Below are 18730 nucleotides of genomic sequence, written 5' to 3' on the forward strand. Positions count from 1 at the left end.
TATAGTAAGACTTTTTTTTTTTTTTGAAAAAAAACGACCATGTATAGTACGTTTTTTTTTTTTTTTTTTTTTTTTTTTTTGCGAAAAAAAACGACCATGTATACAAAGGTGTATTTTGCAAAAAAAAAAAAACGACCATGTATAGCAAGGCGTTTTTTTTGCGGGGAAAAAAACACCATGTATTTTTTTTTTTAAATTTGATTTTCAAATGCAAGGTAACTAGTTTAAATTTTCTGTCTGAAATAGGATGTCGCAGAGACAACAAAAGAACAATGCGTTGACCATGTATTTTCCCATTTCCAAAAATGGATCTGATTGATTTAAAATTGAATGTTTTTATGACCAAAAAAAATGCAGTTTTTTGATATGTTATGATGGTAGAGCTTCGCAGCGTATTTTGGGAAAAGTTAACATGTCACAGAAATCGGGGCCCAAGGTAAGATGCAAGGTTTCTTGGTAGTCACCGTGTTCTATGTCTTCCCTTTACACTTTGCCCTTTTTTGGCTTACCAAGTCGAATTAAAAATCCTTCATGTTACCAGTACTGCAAAAAATGTCAAGCTCACACGACCAGTTTTAATTGTACATGCCAAATTTGGAGAAAAACTCCACCATAATGCAACCTTTCAGTTATGTCCTCCACAAGTTTTGGGAGTACCAAGATGGCGGCCAGTGGCTTCAACCAATCGACATACCGCTCGATGTGTACGCGCTGTCCAGTCTCTGTGCGTGCTCGCTACTTCATGACTTGCTTCCATGAAACAAACAAAAAAAAAAACATCATGAACTGGTCTTCACCCAACTCATTGTTAACCCCTCACCCGCCCCCCCCCCTCCCGTTCTTCTTCAACGAATTCAATTTTTCACAAATGACCGACTAAAGGGAATATAACGGGGTCATGGATTTAACCAGGGGCACTTGAACGCAGCGTCAAATACTTCATTCCTTCTTGCTCTGCCATTGGTCAGCTCTTCTCCTGCTCCCCACATTGAGCCGCGCACGCGCACGCGCCCTGCCCATCAGTGAGCAAGGCAGTGGAATTGAACAATGGAAAAAGGGAAGACGAAGCTAGCTATTAACTCGGAACCAAAGTTGGGCATTTTTTAGCCTTCTAAAAGAGGAAACAAAGAAGCGATCTTTTTTTTTTCCTTACAAAATTATTATTGATCTACTTTTCCCTCCTATCAAAATAAAACAACGGAGGCAAGCGCGAGCTCGGTCGCGTGGCGCTGCTTTATTTTGAAAGCGTAAACAGGATGTTCCCTTTTCTGCTCACCGAGCGTTGACCGCCGGTGAGTCTTGGAAAGTCTTGAATGTGACTTGGAGCGCAGTGAGTGGAGACCATGTCCGCCGTCACAAGCGAGCTGGACTTACCTCCACTGTCGTTCCCCGAGTCCGTCTCCATGAAATAACACGAACGCGGGGCCTCAGGAATGGCCAACTCGGTGAGTAAGCCACTTCGGGGAGAGGCTTGTTACTGGCTCGCTTGCCTTCAGAAAGGCAATGTTCGATATGTCAAAACCGAGGAGTCGCCGCTTTTTCTAACAGGGATTTGACCAGCAAGCTAGCTTTAGCCTGGACGTGCTGCTACCCTAGAAAAAACAAACAAACAAACAAAAAAAAAAAACATTCCTTCAAAGTGCACACTAACGCTTTGCTGCGATATGTAAATTTATTACTGGTCCAGTAGGAATTTGTTGAATTCCATGGATATTCTTCTATAATAATATACAGATATATAGATAGTCCTTATTACTCAGCTTTATTGTGTTGTAATGTTATGCCCTTATAGTGATTTGTTTTATACTTTTTCTGATCTTTAGCACTGTCTATGCAAAATATCAATCTCTCTATGATGTACAGTACTTACAAAGTGTGAATTTAAGTGTGTTTCTATAGTGGGATGCATAGGCGAAGCAAAAAAAAAAAAGAAGCAACTATTCATACCCTAGCTACGAATTAGTCGTGTTTTACCCAAAGATGTAAAATCAACATCTCCCTTCCCAGGGTGCCGTCCAGGTGAAACTCGAACTCGGCCACCGCGCCCAGTTCCGAAAGAAAGCCACAGTAGAAGGCTTCACCCACGACTGGATGGTGTTCGTCCGAGGACCAGAGCACAGCAACATTCAGCACTTTGTGGAGAAGGTCGTCTTTCACTTGCACGAGAGTTTCCCGAAACCAAAAAGAGGTGAGGTGTGCTGCTTTTCGTACTCGAGGTGTGTTATCTGTTGCCGCTCACCGTAAACCTCTCTGCGAACACGTTGTGCAGTAGGCGCTGGACGACGACGGTAAATTCTAAAGAAAAGTATTTGCTGTTCAGCTCTCTTGGGCTGATCCATTCAAGTGCCATTGAAAAGTTGGAATCTCGGCAAATGGGGGGATAAATAGCCTGAAGCGAACAATTTTTGAATCCCATCTCATCTTATTTCTAACTCATTTCATCGGAATGAAATAGCGAATTCCGGTAAGACCAATATTACACTGTATTGGGTTCATCTGTCACACTAATCCCATTCTGAAGAGATTTAGAGGTGTAATGGAATCTCATTGCTGCCTGGCGCACTTGCAGTCTTTAGTTAAGATCGGTGTCACGGTTTACGACCAGCAAGCACCAATGTGGAGTCCAAACAGATGGTTCCTCTATGCCGGCACTTTTTTATGTGATGCGATCGAAGCGTTGAGATGATTGAACCAAAAAAAAAAAAAAAAAATGCCGTCGCTTCATTATTACCTCAAACTGTTCACGGGCGTTGCCATGGGAACAGCCATTGGCAATGCCTACTCCACACATGGAGCCAAGGAAGACCCGGTGCGTTTTGTTTTTTGCCCCCCTCCTCAACGAAGAGCTCGGCGCCACTGATTGGACCTAATGGTCGCTGCTCAGAGGGGAAAGACAGCGGGACGACTCGTACGTTGAAAGCTGTGATGCGAGTCTTGAAAATGACTCCGTGGCCAGGGCGAACGGCGAGGTATCCCCATTCCTGGAAGAAAGAGCTCACTGTTGGCCAACTTGGCGACAGTACACACACGCACACACACACACACGCACCTACAGTGTAATGGCGTAATGATTGGTCCAACATGTTAGCCCCCCGGCTGTCTTTTGGCCTCTGCCGAGCGCTGGCACAAACCCGTTTCACTTCCCTCAATCCCCGCGCTGGCGGTTTCATTTGTAGATTGTTTGTGTGAGCACGCATATAAGATGCACATCCTCCAGGTCCAAATCCACTGCGGCTTGGCTCATATGACCTCTGGTGATGCTTTTTTTGTGTATTATATTAGAGTTTGGGAGAAATAATTACAAATTACATGAGCCAAATTGCTGCTCGTTATTTTTACAATTATGAATAAGTAGCTATCCCCCCCCCAAAAAAAAAAACCAATATAATTTAATTGTCACTGTAATTTTTACGTTTTTTGTCAAATAAACTGTAAAACAAGCCGAATTGTTGTGCATCCAAAGCAAACATGTCTGCTACCTGATGGTTAACATACAATGACTTCTAATAGTATAGGGGGGGGCAGATGTGACCCCCAAAGGCAAATCCCGTTTATAAGCCTCTATGATTTTTGTTAAAATTTTAACCAAAATTTGAAACTGTCACATCATAAATGATGACGTTGAGATATCGCAAGCATTTTTGTGTTACCAAACATCGACAATAGGTGAAAAACCCATCACCCTTGCTTTCCGATTCCAAAACTAGTTGACAAATTTAATGTGTAAATATGATGGGTCAATTAAAGACTTTTGTGGTTTTAAGTCATAATGGCAGGAGTGATTGAAACATATACATTAAATGTTCTTAATTTGTCAAAATGCAAGGAATGGAATGGTGGTTTAGAAAAATAAGTTTCTTCCCACAACTGCTGCCTGGACACAATAGAATGCCCCCCCCCCCCCCAAAAAAAAAAAAAAAAAAAAAAAGAAAACCTCCCCGGCAAGCGGTGCAATTCAAAGAGAACCAAACCAAACCCACTGAAAGGACTGCAGTGGTGGGGGGTGTCGATATTTGGGGGCAGCCACCGCTACCACCTAAGAACAGGAACTGAGCTGTAAATCCTGCCTCTCGCTCTATGAGAGGCGCACACTTTCGTGGGCTTGTCTCTTGACTCCTTTCTGCCATAAAACGTCGAGTCTGCGCTACTTTGCTCGGCAGTACAGATGAACGGGCGCCGGAAAGGTGAAGGACCGCAGCGGGATTAGTTTCCATCAAAACAACGCGACTCGGCGGTTCTTATCGTTTGTGACAACTTGCTTCCATTCTCTTCAAGTCAGCGTTTCAGTCGAGTTCGCAGGTTCAAGTTCAAAGTCCAGCAGTCAAACACTGGATATTGACTGTACCTACCATGAGCTTTGTCAAAGGTCACCCGATTTGTCAAAACGCATTCAGCCGCGCATAAATGATTTCAGGCGGTTCAATTTATCGGTGTCGCTGCACACGACGCGATTGACCGGGCTTTTCGTGCGCGTCGAGCGCAACTACGCGCGTCCTGCCAACGCCGGACCCCTTTTTCCCTTGAGCCGCTGGCCGGGGCATAACTTTTCCAGACTGGCCACCCGCGGCGTGTCTTAAGAGTTGACTTGGCTGACAGCACAAACTTGGATGTTTCTCGGAGGGACGGCCTTTTAATCTCGACCCCCGTTTTGCGTTGTCCGGCCTCGCTGTTAGCTGATTAGCGCGAGGTCGTTTGGGTCAGCCGGGGCTCTTAAGAAAACACGGCGCAAGGTTGCGTGGAAAAAGACCGGGACTGTTCAACCGTGCTGTGCGGCTAATCACCACCCACCATTTTCGGGGCACCTCCTGTCACGGACTGCGTTGCAAATTATCGTTCATATACAGTGAAGGAAAAAAGTATTTGAACACCCTGCTATATTGCAAGTTCTCCCACTTAGAAATCATGGAGGCCTCTGAAGTTTTCATCGTCGGTGCATTTCCGCTGTGAGAGAGAGAGAATCTAAAAAGAAAAATCCAGCAATCACAATGTATGATTACTTTTTTTTTTTTTTTTTATGATACAGCTACAAATAAGTATTTGAACACCTGACTTCTGGATTTTTCGTTTTTCGACGATCTTTCTCACAGCGGACATGCACCGACGATGAAAATTTCAGAGCCCTTCCATGATTTCTAAGTGGGAGAACTTTCAGTATAGCAGGGTGTTCAAATACTTGTTTTCTTCACTGCGATATTCACTCACATTAAATATTCTGTCGCATTTGTTTCCCGTCGGTTTAGAACACTATCACGTAATCCATATTAATGGGAATTTATTTCAAGATTCACACACCGATACTGGCGTTGTAATCGGCTCCGGTACTTCACGTCTATACTGCACTCATAGTTGATTTACAAACACTTCAATACGATATCTAACACCGATGCAACTTTAGCTGCCTGACATACACTTTTAAAGATGAAGATTCTTTCAAGTCATGACAAAGGCTTTTAGCCAGCTGCCAGTGACGCTCCGCAAAATGGATGATGAGCCACGTTCCCGTCACGAGTTCTTGAAGTATTTCTTTGTATCCACTTTGTTTAAAAAAGGATGGAACTGTATTGATGAGCTAGGAAAAGGTCAAGGTGGGGTGTCTGGGTCGGGGGGGGGGGGTGCATTCACCAAATACCTAGGAACACGTTAGAAGTGTTTAGGAAGTGCTTAGTAAGTAAAGTCACGAGTGACCTAATAACTATCGTTCACGAGTCGAAATGCCCTGTGGGTGAGCATCCACTTGAAAAGCGAAAGGACACTCGCCGTACAAAGGCCGACATTTATTGGACGTCCAGCGTTGAAATGAAAAGGCTCTGTCAGGATTAGGCTGTATTAAGAGTCGGCAAGCAAAAGGGTTTTTTTTTTTTTTTTTTTTGTCTTTTTAGTCCCGGTCTTTTTGTACCCCCCCCCCCCCCCTTAAGCTCAGTGTCCGACGTGGCCTCATTACAAGGCAGTCTGTGGAGAAAGGCCAAATACAGAGTGACTGCCATTGTTCTGTGATTGGCATCTCATCTTTAAACTATGAGTTGAGCGCAAAGGAGGAGAGTGAAGAAATGGTATGAGCGCTAATTTTCTCTTCCAGGTCAGCGGTTGCTTTGTGACTGTTCAACTCCGCTCCCCTGACATGTTTATTGGCTTCACCTCCACACAATAATCATATCCGATACATTTCCGTCCATTTTTGCAGTTGTCGCACGTAACGAGAAGGACTTCAATAACTGCTGTACTTGGTTTTTCAAGTTAAATGTACGGCCTACAAGTGTTGCTTATCCAAATATTTACCGTTCCGTTAGCATAGGTTAGCGAAAGCCTACAACCCGGTGCAAGAATACGTCGCCACGCAATGCAAGGTGGCACCCTCACTTATATCGTACTATTTTTCATTTATTTTATATTTACGGCCTAGAATTTTACAACTGCCTTAATGTAGCTTTCCTTACAGCAATCAAATTTAGCAACTTGTGTCTTCATTCAGGTTCACAGAGCCGCTGTAAGGACAGAACTGGGTCGTGGACAGAGGACTCCCTGTCTTTCTTCGGTATATTCAGAGCAGCGTTGATTATAAAGTCATCCAGTGTGTCCGTGAACCCATCGCTTCCCCCGACACATTGAATCGGGCTCTTTTAGCCGTACGTCACGGAACGTGACCCCGTCGTACAATTAACGCCAACCCATAATATTTGCTCAGGGATGTTGGGCTCGGGTGGCGAGGTCGACCTCGGTAGAGTTTGTCGAGCAATCAGTCTCGTAAAAGGTGAGGGGACTCAAAAATAAAGCTGGCAGAGATTGACGGCGACAGGAGTGGAGTGAAATAATTGGCCTATTTGAACCTTTTTTTTTTTTTTTTTTTTTTTTAAGTAAAGCATTTCAGGCCTCCAGATACTGCATTCAAGTCCATTGGGAAGCCAGACTGACAAACATGGTCCTCTGAGCCAGGAACACCTGAGCTCATGTTGAGTTTGTTTGTTCAAAAAGTCCATGGGGGAAATGGAGAGGAGGGGTTTTTACGCCACCTGCCACGACTGGCGAGGGGAGCATTTTAAGCCTTTTGATGTAATTCTTATCGATACTTTAGCACAGTTACGGAAATGGGAGTTAATCACCCTCATGGGAAAATACCGTTGTCAAGTGTTTAGTTGCATTAAACCCTTTTTTTTTTTTTTCTTTTTTTAGTTTGCAAGGATCCACCGTACAAAGTGGAGGAGTCTGGATACGCTGGCTTCATCTTGCCTATTGAAGTTTACTTCAGGAATAAGGTACATTTCAACACATTGTTGAAACGTATGTGAATTCGGCACCTGAAACGGATTTCTCCCCGGAACTTGCAGGAAGAGCCGAAGAAAGTCCGCTTCGACTACGACCTTTTCCTCCACCTGGAGGGCCACCCTCCTGTCAATCACCTCCGTTGCGAGAAACTGACATTCAACAATCCGACGGAAGAGTTCCGGCGTAAGCTCCTGCGAGCCGGAGGGGTAGGTGTGCGGGGGAATTTGTGACTTTTTTTTTTTTTTTGCATTCAACACCGATACCGGACAGGGGGTTGCAGTGCACTCTGTACTCTGGTTGCACCGATCCTCATAGCTCTGTGTAGTCATTACTGCCGTGATGTACCAGTCGAAGCTTCCATTTTATCTACTGCCCCACAGACCCCCTTTTACGACCCGAGCTAAGTGCTCTGTGTTTACTTTGCCTGGACGCCTTTCTTAGCCTTCAAAGACAATGGTGGTACCACTGCCAGGGAAAGCAATTTAAAGCCTTCACACAAACGCACGCAGCGCGACAGAATATCGATATTAAATTACTGTCTTCGGGAACACGCTAACATCTCCTGTCCTTTTTTTTTTTTTTTTTTTTGAACAGCAACGGGATCCGCACAAACGCACCTCCGAGGACTCAAAGGTAAGATTTGAAACGTAGTGAGTGACCTTCGAGTCTTCATTTTTCTTCACGAGATCGAGAAGTGGCATAATTGTTGTATGTCACAAAGAGAAATAGACGACGTTTTCTGAAGGCGACTTCAAAATGGTGAAGCGAGTGGTCCTTGGTTTGCAGTCAAAATGTCATCACAAAGCGCAAGAAGACACGCACGTCATGACCATCATGCTGTTTTTTTTATTTGATTTGTCTTCTATTTATGCCCTAGAAGGCATTTTCAGACAAATATTTGCTGTAATTACGAGCGCAATCTTGCATTCGTTTTAGACGATGATCCAGCATACGAATCCGGTCCAATGAGGCACATTCAATTTTCTTCATACTTGTTTTTCATTGGGTTGTTTTATATTTATGGCAGAGAAGTGTTTTGTCGCATACGTACTGTGATGCCTTGAGATACAAGTGGAATTAATTCCGTGATAATGCTTGTCTGTACGATAGTTTTGTTTGTTTGTTTTATTGTATTTTTTAGGCCAATCCTCAAAGCGGGAATCGGTAATTGCGCCTTGTCAATGTTCTTCTGGCAGGTGATGGTAATGCAGGAGGGCTCGACATCCTTGTTTGGGCCACACATGAAGCTCCCTACGCTTCCCAACAGTTCCCTGGCGTCCACCTTCTCTGACCCAAGGAAGAGCAAAAGCTCCCACGGGCCCAAGGTGGGTTCTGCGTCCATTTACAGCCGACCTGTGAGGTCCTTAATCCGTGGCTTCTGCTCAGAAATTGAATCATTTTGTTAGACGCACAGTCGTTTTCTTTTCTAGTATTCTTTTTACTGGTATCCCCAAAAATCACCCATTTAACTAGCCCGTGTCGTGCCGACAGCCTTGACGAAATGCGCTCCATCGCTGCGTGGTCGCTTCGGGTCCAGGGTCTCTCGCGAAGCACAAAAGCGGTTATTTTACGTCGGGCCGAGGGAGGGGAACGGGTTTTACTGCTGCGACGGATCACGCTGGCGTTTAGAATGAGCCGGCAGCTTTATATCCTCAAGGTCCCCGGGTCACAAGCCGATAGACAAAATAAAAAGGGCTTTGGAAGTGTTTGGGAGTTGTGGCACACCCCGTCGTCTAGACTGTTTTAATGGCGTTACCGCATTGATGAAATATTGCCCAGAGGGCCCGAGGTGAGACTTGGGGCCAAATGACCCCCGTCGCCACAATCAATCCACTTCCTCTTTTTCCTAGAAGTAGCCGTCCACTCCACTTTTAAGAACGGGACACGTGGGTGTTTTTGGGGAAACCCCACTTGACTGAAACAATCCTGTTGAGTGCGGGGCACATTATGGAAAATTGTTTTGTCGTTCCTAATTTGACCTTGACATCAAATCTTCAAATGTGTTCACAAAAAATGGAGTTTCCCTTTCTGGGACGTTTCATTTTCCAGTCATCACGGTTAACGAAGGCCAGCAGACTCTCCCGTTTGGTCGGCGGCACGTCGAGCTGAATTTCAGTCACGCGAATGAGACTGGGGCCGATCCCTCAGAACAGACTAACTCAAGTGCGCCGCTGTCATTCTCGTATCCAATAGGATGGCTCCAAAGGAAGCGGCACCACCCTTCTCACGACAGCCACAACCACCAGCACCAACGGCAGCAGCTTCTCCAAACTCCACAAGCCTTCCAAGGACCACAAAGACAAGCCGCCAAAAGACTTGAAAGAGACCAAAAGTGCCTTCAGAGACTCGTGCTGGGAGTCCAACAAAGCCCCGAAAGAACCTTCCAGAAAACCCAAAGAGAACCAGCCGCTTCGAAATAGCAATCCTAAAATGGGATTCAAGGAACCCAAGTCTTTGTCTCATCGGAGCGAAGTGTCCAACAACGAGTCGAACAAGCGCCTTTCTGCGCCCGACGGGGGTCATCACGTAACCAAAAAGCGCAAGAGGGGATCGGAGGAATTATCTGGGAAACAGACATCCAGATCAGATGCTCAACTTTCCAACAAGAAAATACTGAAGGACAGGCCGCAGATCCAAAGCAGCAAATCGCACCCAGAGAATAACGAACCGGCCCACCGGAAGACATCGGCGCTTGCGCCTTTCCATGAATTGGTGGACCCCAACGATTCCGACATGGAGTCCACCAAGTCAGACGTAAGTAAGGATAGAACAGAGGAAAATGCCACGGTTGGAATCCTCGCATTCCTGTCCATCCATGTTGTAGAGTTGATCTTGTGAGGAATTTCACGTTCAAGGGAAGTCGGCGGGGAAAGACGCGAGAGGAATTTGTTGGTGGTCAGGTGCTGAGAAAACCTCTTTTAATGGTGGAGGGCTGGGCGCAATCAAACGAGAATTGCTGCATTTGTGTGAATCGGGAAATGGGAAAACTTATTTGCATCCACGATTGGGTCTTTTCACAAATGTTCATCTACAAGGAATGATAGGAGACAACTTGATTATTTCTCCCACAGAGGGCCGACGTTTGCCCATTTTACACACATTTGTGGGGGGGGGGGGCGACATCCCCATAAAAAGGGTGTGTTAAAGCCAAATAGTAGGCTGATTGGAGGGTTTATGGTTTTACAACACCTGAGGAAACTATGAAGCACGGCGGTGATTAGCAATCGAATAGCAGCGAGTTCCTCTATTAACGCATCAAGCAGCGTACCCCCTGGTGGTTCCATTTGTCTACTTCCAGTCTTTACATCAAGCCTTTTGTTTTTCATGTTTTTTTTTTTTTTTTTTCCCCTTGTCTCAGTTGTGTGGAAGTGCCTTTCTCAGGGGCCGGTCGGTCATAAAAAGGGATGTGGTTCCCGGGGGCTTGGGGTGCAGGGAGGGTGACAAATGCCAGGTGTTTTGATTCTTTTCAGACTCACAACCCCGGTGGCCGCAAAGCGCTACAGCCCTCGTTTGTCACGTGACCGCTCGTTTGATCTTGGCGCTCGCGCTGCTCACTGGGCCAGAAACGGCAGAGACCAAGTGGAAATGCGGATTAGGGACTTACTCCCGCCATTGGTGAGCACTCGTATGTCAAGTTGAGCGGGAGAACAAGCAATTCAAAACAGGAACGGGAGCGCATTTCCGGCGCCGTTCCCTCCTCCCGCAACATTTTTTTTTTTCCCCCTGCGTACCAAATGTCCGACTGGCTCTGTGGATGGGGAGCGCTGTTTTTAAAGTGTCGTCAAAGCGCTACTAATAGTCAATTTATTGTCTTTGAAGAGGGCTCCTTTGTAGCTTTGATTAACACGGGACAAAGGCCTTGAAAAGGAGTTGTAGTAAGATTTGTGGCATTCTGTCCACGCCGCCCCATAAAGTAACAGCCCAGCTGTGTTTTGTTGGTTGGCAGGCGGTGACAACTATTCAAGTTCCCCTCGAGCCTTTTGTGCTCCCCACTCTTTTCTTGCCATGTTTCTCACTCCATTTTTTGTCTCTCTCAGTGCAATTCGCATACTAAGATCCTTTTTGACATATTTTCATGTACACTCTGCGAGACACTGAACACTTTCTACGTGTTGTTGGACATATCTTAGCTTTTAATGAACGCTGCTTTCAATGTCAGATGATGAACATAAAAATGTATTTTTAAGCCGTTTTTTTTTTTTTTTTTCTCCCCCCCCTTCCTCCTGCTAGTCGGAACAGCCCAGTCCAGCAAGTTCCAGCTCCAGTTCAGGCTTTTCTCCCACACATCACAGACGCCAAGGTAATGAATGTGTTTAATATTATTTTGGAGCACTGTTACCCCGTCTGTGTTTTTTAAATGTAATTAATCGGCAGATTCAAATGAGACCAAAATGGAACTTTTTTGGTCATAATTCCACTGACCGTGTTTGGAGGAAGACGAATGATGAGTTCCATCCCAAGAACACCATCCCTACTGTGAAGCATGGGCGTGGTAGCATCATGCTTTGGGGGTGTTTTTCTGCACATGGGACAGAACGACTGCACTGTATCAAGGAGAGGATGACCGTGGCCAAATATTGCGAGATGTGACAATGGCAATGACCCGAAGCACACAGCCAGGAAAACCAAAGAAGCATATCAAGGGTCTGGTGTGGCCTAGCCAGTCTCCAGACCTAAACCCAATAGAAAATCTTTGACCTAGAGAAGATCTGTGTGGAGGAGTGGGCCAAAATCCCTCCTGCAGTGCGTGCAAACCTGGTGAACTACTACAGGAATTTGTAATTGCAAACAAAGGTCTTGCAATATAGGAGGGCGTTCAAATACTTATTTTCTCCACTGTATTCATACACTATCTACACTGCGTATGTGGAACGCGGACACGTCACTGACGACGAACTATTACACAACACTGCACTGGGAAGTACAGAACGGTTCGCTGTGTGCGTTTTCAGTAATAGTAAAATATTTGGTTTCCTGTTATATTTGATGGATGGGCAGGCTCCTTTTGAGGCATTTGTATATATTTTTTCCAGGGTGTGGATTAAATTATACATCGGCTGGATTGAGTCGTTTTTCCTCTGCATTCCAACATTTTGAGTACCTGTTGGGACCAAGCGCATTTTTAAGCTTTTGGGGCAAAGCGCAAAAATGGTCCTTCGGTGTTAATCTCTCGAACGTGTGTTTGTGTCCCGGATTAGTACTTGGCCCGCTGCAGTCGGTGATGCAGGATCTGCACTCGGACGACCACGGCGACGATTCCGAGGACGACGACGACGTCGACTTGGATTCCGACGCCGAACGGCCGGTGCCCGCGCACCTCGCGCACCACCAACGCAGGTTGGCTGACAAAAGGCCACGCTTCCAAATCTTCAATTTTGGAAAGAGAAAATACGCACATTGTATCCTCCTGTGACTTGGCACCAAGGGTCAGTTTGAGTGACGGAAGCGAGAGTGACAGCTCTGCCCCTTCGCCGCCTTCACGCAACGATGTGCCGGCTTTGTTGAAGACTACAAACAACCAGGTAAGACGTTCAAAACGGTGAACCCTTGCATGAGGGACAGCCAATGTCTTTACAATTTACTGCTACTTTCCTTTATTAAAGATAGTTTTTAAAATGTTGGATTGATCACATTTCACGCTTTCCTTCCGTCAGATACTGGAGGTGAAGAGTCCCAACAAGCAGACCAAGCAGGACAAAAACAGAACTCTAGATTGTGACAAGGTGCCCGTTTTTGCCGTCGTCGTCGTCGTCGGTACGGTCATTGTTTTTTCCGGCCTCCGCTTGATTTGTTCTGCGCCGCCCTGCGCTCTGCAGGCTTACCTCGACGAGCTGGTGGAACTCCACAAAAGACTGATGACCCTCCGAGAAGGTCACATCCTGCAACAGGTAAACGCGTACGAGTTTACAGGAGACTTTTTTTTTTCCTCCACAATTTAAAACTGAGTCCAGTGCACAGTCATCCTTTTCATCTGACTTTTATTTCCGGCGAATGCTGCGGGCCACATTTTTGGAAAACAGATTTCATAAGCGTGTCAATTCTGCGCCGAAGTTAAAAGTGCGCCAACGATCCTCCTCCTTTTCCTTTCGGCTTGTCCTGATTCGGGGTCGCCACGGCGTGTCATCTTTTCCCATCTAAGCCTATCTCGTGCGTCTTCCTCTCTTAACACCCACAGTCCTCATGTCCTCCCTCACCACATCCATCAACCTTTTCTTCTCCATCTTCGGCACCCTTCTACCAATAATACTCACTCTCTCGCCTCCGGACATGTCCAAACCGTCAAAGTCTGCGTTCTCTAACCTTATCTCCAAAACATCCAACTTTGGCGGTGCCTCTAATGAGCTCGTTTCTAATCGTATCCAACCTGTTGACTCCGAGCGAGAACCTCCAGTTCTGCTTCCCGTTTTTTCTGCAGTGGCACCGTCTCTAATCCGTACATCGTGGCCGCCCTCGCCACTGTTTTGTAAACTTTGCCCTTCATCCTCGCGGAGACTCTTCTGTCACATAGAACACCAGACACCTTCCGCCAAATGTGCCACCCCCGCTTGGACGCGTTTCTTCACTTCCTTACCACACTACTCTCTCCATTGCTCTGTATTGTTGACCCCAAGTATTTGAAGTCGTCCACCCTCGCCATCTCTTCTCCCTGGAGCTTCGCTCTTCCCCCGCCGCCCCTCTCATCCATGCACATATATTCGGTTTTACTTTGGCTAATCTTCATTCCTCTCCTTTCCAGTGCGTGCCTCCATCTTTTAATTGTTCCTCCGCCTGCTCCCTGGCTTCACTGCATATCACAATATCATCTGCGAACATCATAGTCCAAGGGGAATCCAGTTTAACCTCGTCTTGTCAGCCTATCCATTACTACCGCAAACAGGAAGGGGCTCAGGGCGGATCCCTGACGCAGTCCCACCTCCGCCTTAAATTCTTCTTACAACACCTCACCGCCGTTCTGCTGTCCTCATACATGTCCGCCAAAGTGCCCCAACGATCCAAACAAAAGAAACGGTGGCGCAAATTGTCCGCTTTTGTCTGAAATATGTTGCACCCCCTCCACCTGTTGCCGAACGGCCTCATCAAGCAACATCGAGCTCAGACTCCGCTGCCTCTGTTTTCCAGATTGTGAACCTCATCGAAGAGACGGGCCACTTCCACATCACAAACACTACTTTTGACTTTGATCTGTGCTCCTTGGACCGAAGTACAGTAAGGAAACTCCAGAGTTACCTGGAAACTTCCGGACTGTCCTGAAGTTCTGAGCAGCCGGCAGCTTGATTTCTCAACATATGATATGGGGTGGAGATAATAATGGATGGATAATTGGATTCCATGCAAAAAAAAAAAAAAAAAAATGAAAGGGTGGGGTGAGGGGGGGGGCGGTCATGGTTGTCAACCAATCAGAACACCCGCAAAGCCTTGAAACCTTCGCTACCCCTCCCGAAAATGTGGTGGAGTTCTGACCATTTTGCTCTTAATGAATGCGTGCGCGCTGATAGTTGCCATGTATGTCTGTCTCGATTTATTGTTCTATATGACAAAACGTGTGTTCAACATTGCCTTACAACGCTGTAAAGTCTTATTTATTGAATTTGCCTGTGTGCGTGCGTGCGTGCGTGCGAGCGAGCGAGCGTGCGTGTTTTGCAGATAGTGAAATAACGAAAAGGACTCTTGAAGCACTTCACAGCCGGCATTTCTCAGTTGGTGTGACAGTGAAATCGTGTAAGTGGAATCAAGGCAACAAAATACAATTCCCGGAAGATGCTAACAGTACTGCGGCTCAACAAGCTATCCTCGCGTTTCAATAAATAGAGTACTGTATATGCAAACGGGCGTGCGTTTTCAACGACCGAAATCAACGGTCTGCATTTCAGGTGAAGGAAACGCAATACCATTTGTTTAAAACTGTTATTTCCAGACCTTGATTGAGAAAATGCTGATATTTTTACATTGGGGGTGGGGGGGTGGGATGTTGCAGCACACCACAAAAAGTGACCTCCTCCTGCCATCTATTGATAGGAAGAGCATTTAATTTTGTCCGTCCACTAGCGTATATGGCTGAATAAAGAAAAACATCATTTGGCACGAGTTAAAAAAAAAAAATAAAATAAATGGAATAATTGTGTGCCGCTCAAGTTGGGATTCACTGGTCTATAATGCAGTCCGATTTCATGGAGACGATCCGCAATTTCAAACATTTGGCAAGTGTCTTGCCGACGTGTCTGCGACGTGCTTTTGGCAAAATACTCCCGAGAATCGAAAATTATTGTCCACAAAGAAAATGAAAGCATTCCCCCCCCCCCTCCTAAAAAAAAAAAATAGCTCCCTTTTGAGGCAAATGTGAAAAACATTTTAAGTGGACTACGTTGGATTAAAAAAAAGTACTGTTCCGGTGTTTGTGATGAAAATGTTATTTATTTTTGTTTGTGGACTCAAAAGCTCAGCGTAAAAGGACAAACATTTTTTTTTTTTGTTTTGAATTTGTAAGTGGATGTGTGAAATGTACGTCTTGGATGGCGGAAACACTCGCAGGGCCTTCTTCTGGTTTCTTGTGCATTTTGAGGATATACAATAAATACTCTGTATAGTGTACAAATGAGATAAAGAACTTTTGGATTGATTTTTTTTTTTTATTTTTTTGTATTTTTTTTTTTTTTTGTCTGTGACCCAACTAAATTGTTTCATTTTGCCCGTGTCTCGCAGCTCTCGGGGAAATTGAATAACGGTTCCAAATCGTATTGCCTCGTGGCGGCGGGGCGCGGGGCCGTCTTTGAAATGGTAAACCTGCCAAGTTGCCGCCACGCCTGACACAAAGTCCCAGCTGTGAAAACTTTTGTGAAACATAATCGTGAAGCTGTTTCTTTACAAGTGCGTTTTTGGCCCCCTTGAGTCACCGCTGGAAGTGGTCCAATTTGTTTTTTTGTTTTTGTTTTTTTTAATCAAGAGTCCACTCATCTTTGTGCATGCCTACACTTCTATTGATTTATTATTATTTTTTTAATTGTATGAGTCCCCACTAATTTGCTGACTCCCCAGAATTCCCCCCGCCCGCCGCCCCGTGGAACGTATCCCTACCTTTTCATTGAAAGAACTCACCTGCACTCGTTAGAAAAAGTCTATACACCCCTGTTCTGACAGTAGAATTTTGTGATAAATAACGCCAAAATTCAATTTGTCTCATTTATAACATGTACGTATCAATTGAAAATATTTCCTTAGATGGGAATTAAAAATGAGGAGGCACGGTGAATCAGCTGCTAAAGCGTTGGCCTCACCGTCCTGAGGGCCCAGGTTCGATCCTGTGCGGAGTTTTTCATGTTCACTCTGTGCCTGTGTGGGTTTCCTCTGGGTGGGCAGTCCGGTTTCCTCCCACATCCCAAAAAATGCAACATTAATCGGACACTCTAATTTGCCCGCCCTCTTATGAATTGAAGTCGGAATGAACCAGTCTCATTCAATCCTGGCATTTGGACAGCGGTGTGTAGACTTTTTATATCCTCTAGAGTGCCTCCAGAACTATTGACCGCTTGACAAAACATGACCTCATCCCAATGTTTTGCTTTCGTAGTTTCTGTAACAATCCCGTCTTGTTCTCTTTCCTCTTCAGGCCAGTTTGCGTCGTTTCAACGGCCGCGGCTCATCGATTAATTGACTCTCCACCGAGGAGGTGGCGGGGTCACTGGGTGAAAGAATGGAGCCTTCTCGCGCGGGTGGGGGCGGCTGGTCCGGACTCGGGAGTCCCGTCTGGCCAGCAGGACATCCTGTTTTCCTTTCATTAAAAAAAAAAAAAAGTGTCGGGGGGCCTTTTGAACTAATCTCCCATAGAAGAGACTTTGATTGTCATTCTGGCATGAGGCCAAGGCGGAGGAGAAAGCCTTCCTTCCCACCGATTCCGAAAAGCACCTCAAGGAAGTCATTAAGGCTAAATTGAGGACGAGGAGAGGTCTGCCCTTCCTCCTCTCAGTCAGATTTATTTCCACGAAAGCAGGTGGACGTTTGCTTCAAAAAAAAAAACATAAATCCAAATGCCATCAAAATTTCTGTCCCTTAGTCTGTCCCCGTAGCCTCCAGTTTGCGCGCGTAACCCGTGAACGGAAACGGACATTTGAATACAAAAGGTGCAGCAACAAATGTAGACATTATGTAACAGGACTCACTTTCGTATGCAGTAATTTGATTAATAATGGTAAAGGCATGGCCAACTGAATTTCCTTTAGAAAAACTTAATTTGACTGAAATTAGTTTTTATTGTTTGTAAACGTTAACGATTGCTGCTCTCATTTGAAATCTCATTCAGTGCCACCCTTCCCAGTTAACATAGAATTGACTTCTCGAGCCGTCAATGGCAGTGAATCCTTTCTTCGCCAATCTTTTTGAGTAATTTTGGGAAGCCTGCACTGAGGAATTTTTTTTTTTATATTTGGGGTCGCCCAAAGCAAAGGAAGACCACCAAAGCCCCTTTTATCCATTCCGTCATTGTCCTCAAACTTGCACTGAGCTACAAAGGAAGAAAAAAAAAAATGCAGACACTCGTTCGTACCCTGTTAGCGCCCCTCGCGCAATTCAAAATCAAAATGGAGTTATGTAATGGACGAAAGCCAGCAGACTTGATGAGGCTCAGATTGCTGGATGTGATCGTTGTTTTTTTTTTTTTTAAACCCCCCCCCCCCCCACACACACACACACCCCTCCCTAAATAGAGACCAGCTTTTTGGAGAGGATCCCAATCTTGAACGTGGTCTTTGATTTCGGGGGGGGGGGGGGCTGGCATTGTTCCTCGAACCCCCCCCCCCCCCTCCAGCTTTGTTCCTCTTGATGGATCCAAGCGGCCCGGCGAGCCATGACATTGGCGACCCATCCTGACTTGTGAGTACACACACACACACACACACACACATGCGTACAATGGCAAAGTCGCGACAAGAAAGGAAAGGAAAGGAAAGTCCTGAAAGAGGATCTCTGAATCTTGTCCCCCGACAGAGATTACAGACGCGCTGAGTGTGGTCGCCGCGTTCATTGTGCCCGTTCTGATAAGTTGGCCATGTGTGATGGGCGGCCAGAGGGTCTAGACAGCGGGCCCCCATTCAGCTGCTCCCGAGCACCTGTTGCCGCGTAGGGGGGGGGACTAAACTGAAAAACTGAAGGTAGGCCTCAGTCAGCTATTGCGAATATGACATCATCTGGAAAGAGCGCAAAAAAAGTACGCTTGACCCAGTAGAAAAATCTTAATTGTTGAAAATATTTGTATGGAAACTGCTCTCTGGCTATAAATATAAAACATTGCACGCATGGCGCGAGCTGAAGATACGATGATGTATTCTTATGCTGGGCTATTGATATATATATATATATATATATAATTTTTTTTTTTTAATTGAATTGGGCGGCACGGTGGGTCAGCTGGTAAAGTTGTGTCACAGTTCTGAGGATCCGGGTTCGATCCCGGCCCCCGCCTGTGTGGAGTTTGCATGGT

The 18730-nt window shown here is 45.6% G+C and overlaps 1 protein-coding gene across 1 annotated transcript; it reads left to right on the forward strand.

The window, feature by feature from the left end:
• Positions 1-1046: 1046 nt before the first annotated feature.
• On the forward strand, positions 1047-15561 carry mllt3 (MLLT3 super elongation complex subunit). Its single transcript, XM_061808935.1, has 13 exons — positions 1047-1445; positions 2008-2188; positions 7168-7250; positions 7323-7466; positions 7855-7893; positions 8457-8585; positions 9454-10014; positions 11491-11560; positions 12459-12597; positions 12686-12782; positions 12915-12983; positions 13077-13148; positions 14380-15561. The coding sequence occupies exons 1-13, from the start codon at positions 1434-1436 to the stop codon at positions 14509-14511; spliced, it is 1728 nt and encodes a 575-aa protein (XP_061664919.1). The 5' UTR covers positions 1047-1433; the 3' UTR covers positions 14512-15561.
• Positions 15562-18730: the final 3169 nt, after the last annotated feature.

The sequence above is a fragment of the Syngnathoides biaculeatus genome, chromosome 21 (genome assembly GCF_019802595.1).
Source record: "Syngnathoides biaculeatus isolate LvHL_M chromosome 21, ASM1980259v1, whole genome shotgun sequence".
In the NCBI taxonomy this organism is placed as follows: Eukaryota; Metazoa; Chordata; class Actinopteri; order Syngnathiformes; family Syngnathidae; genus Syngnathoides; species Syngnathoides biaculeatus.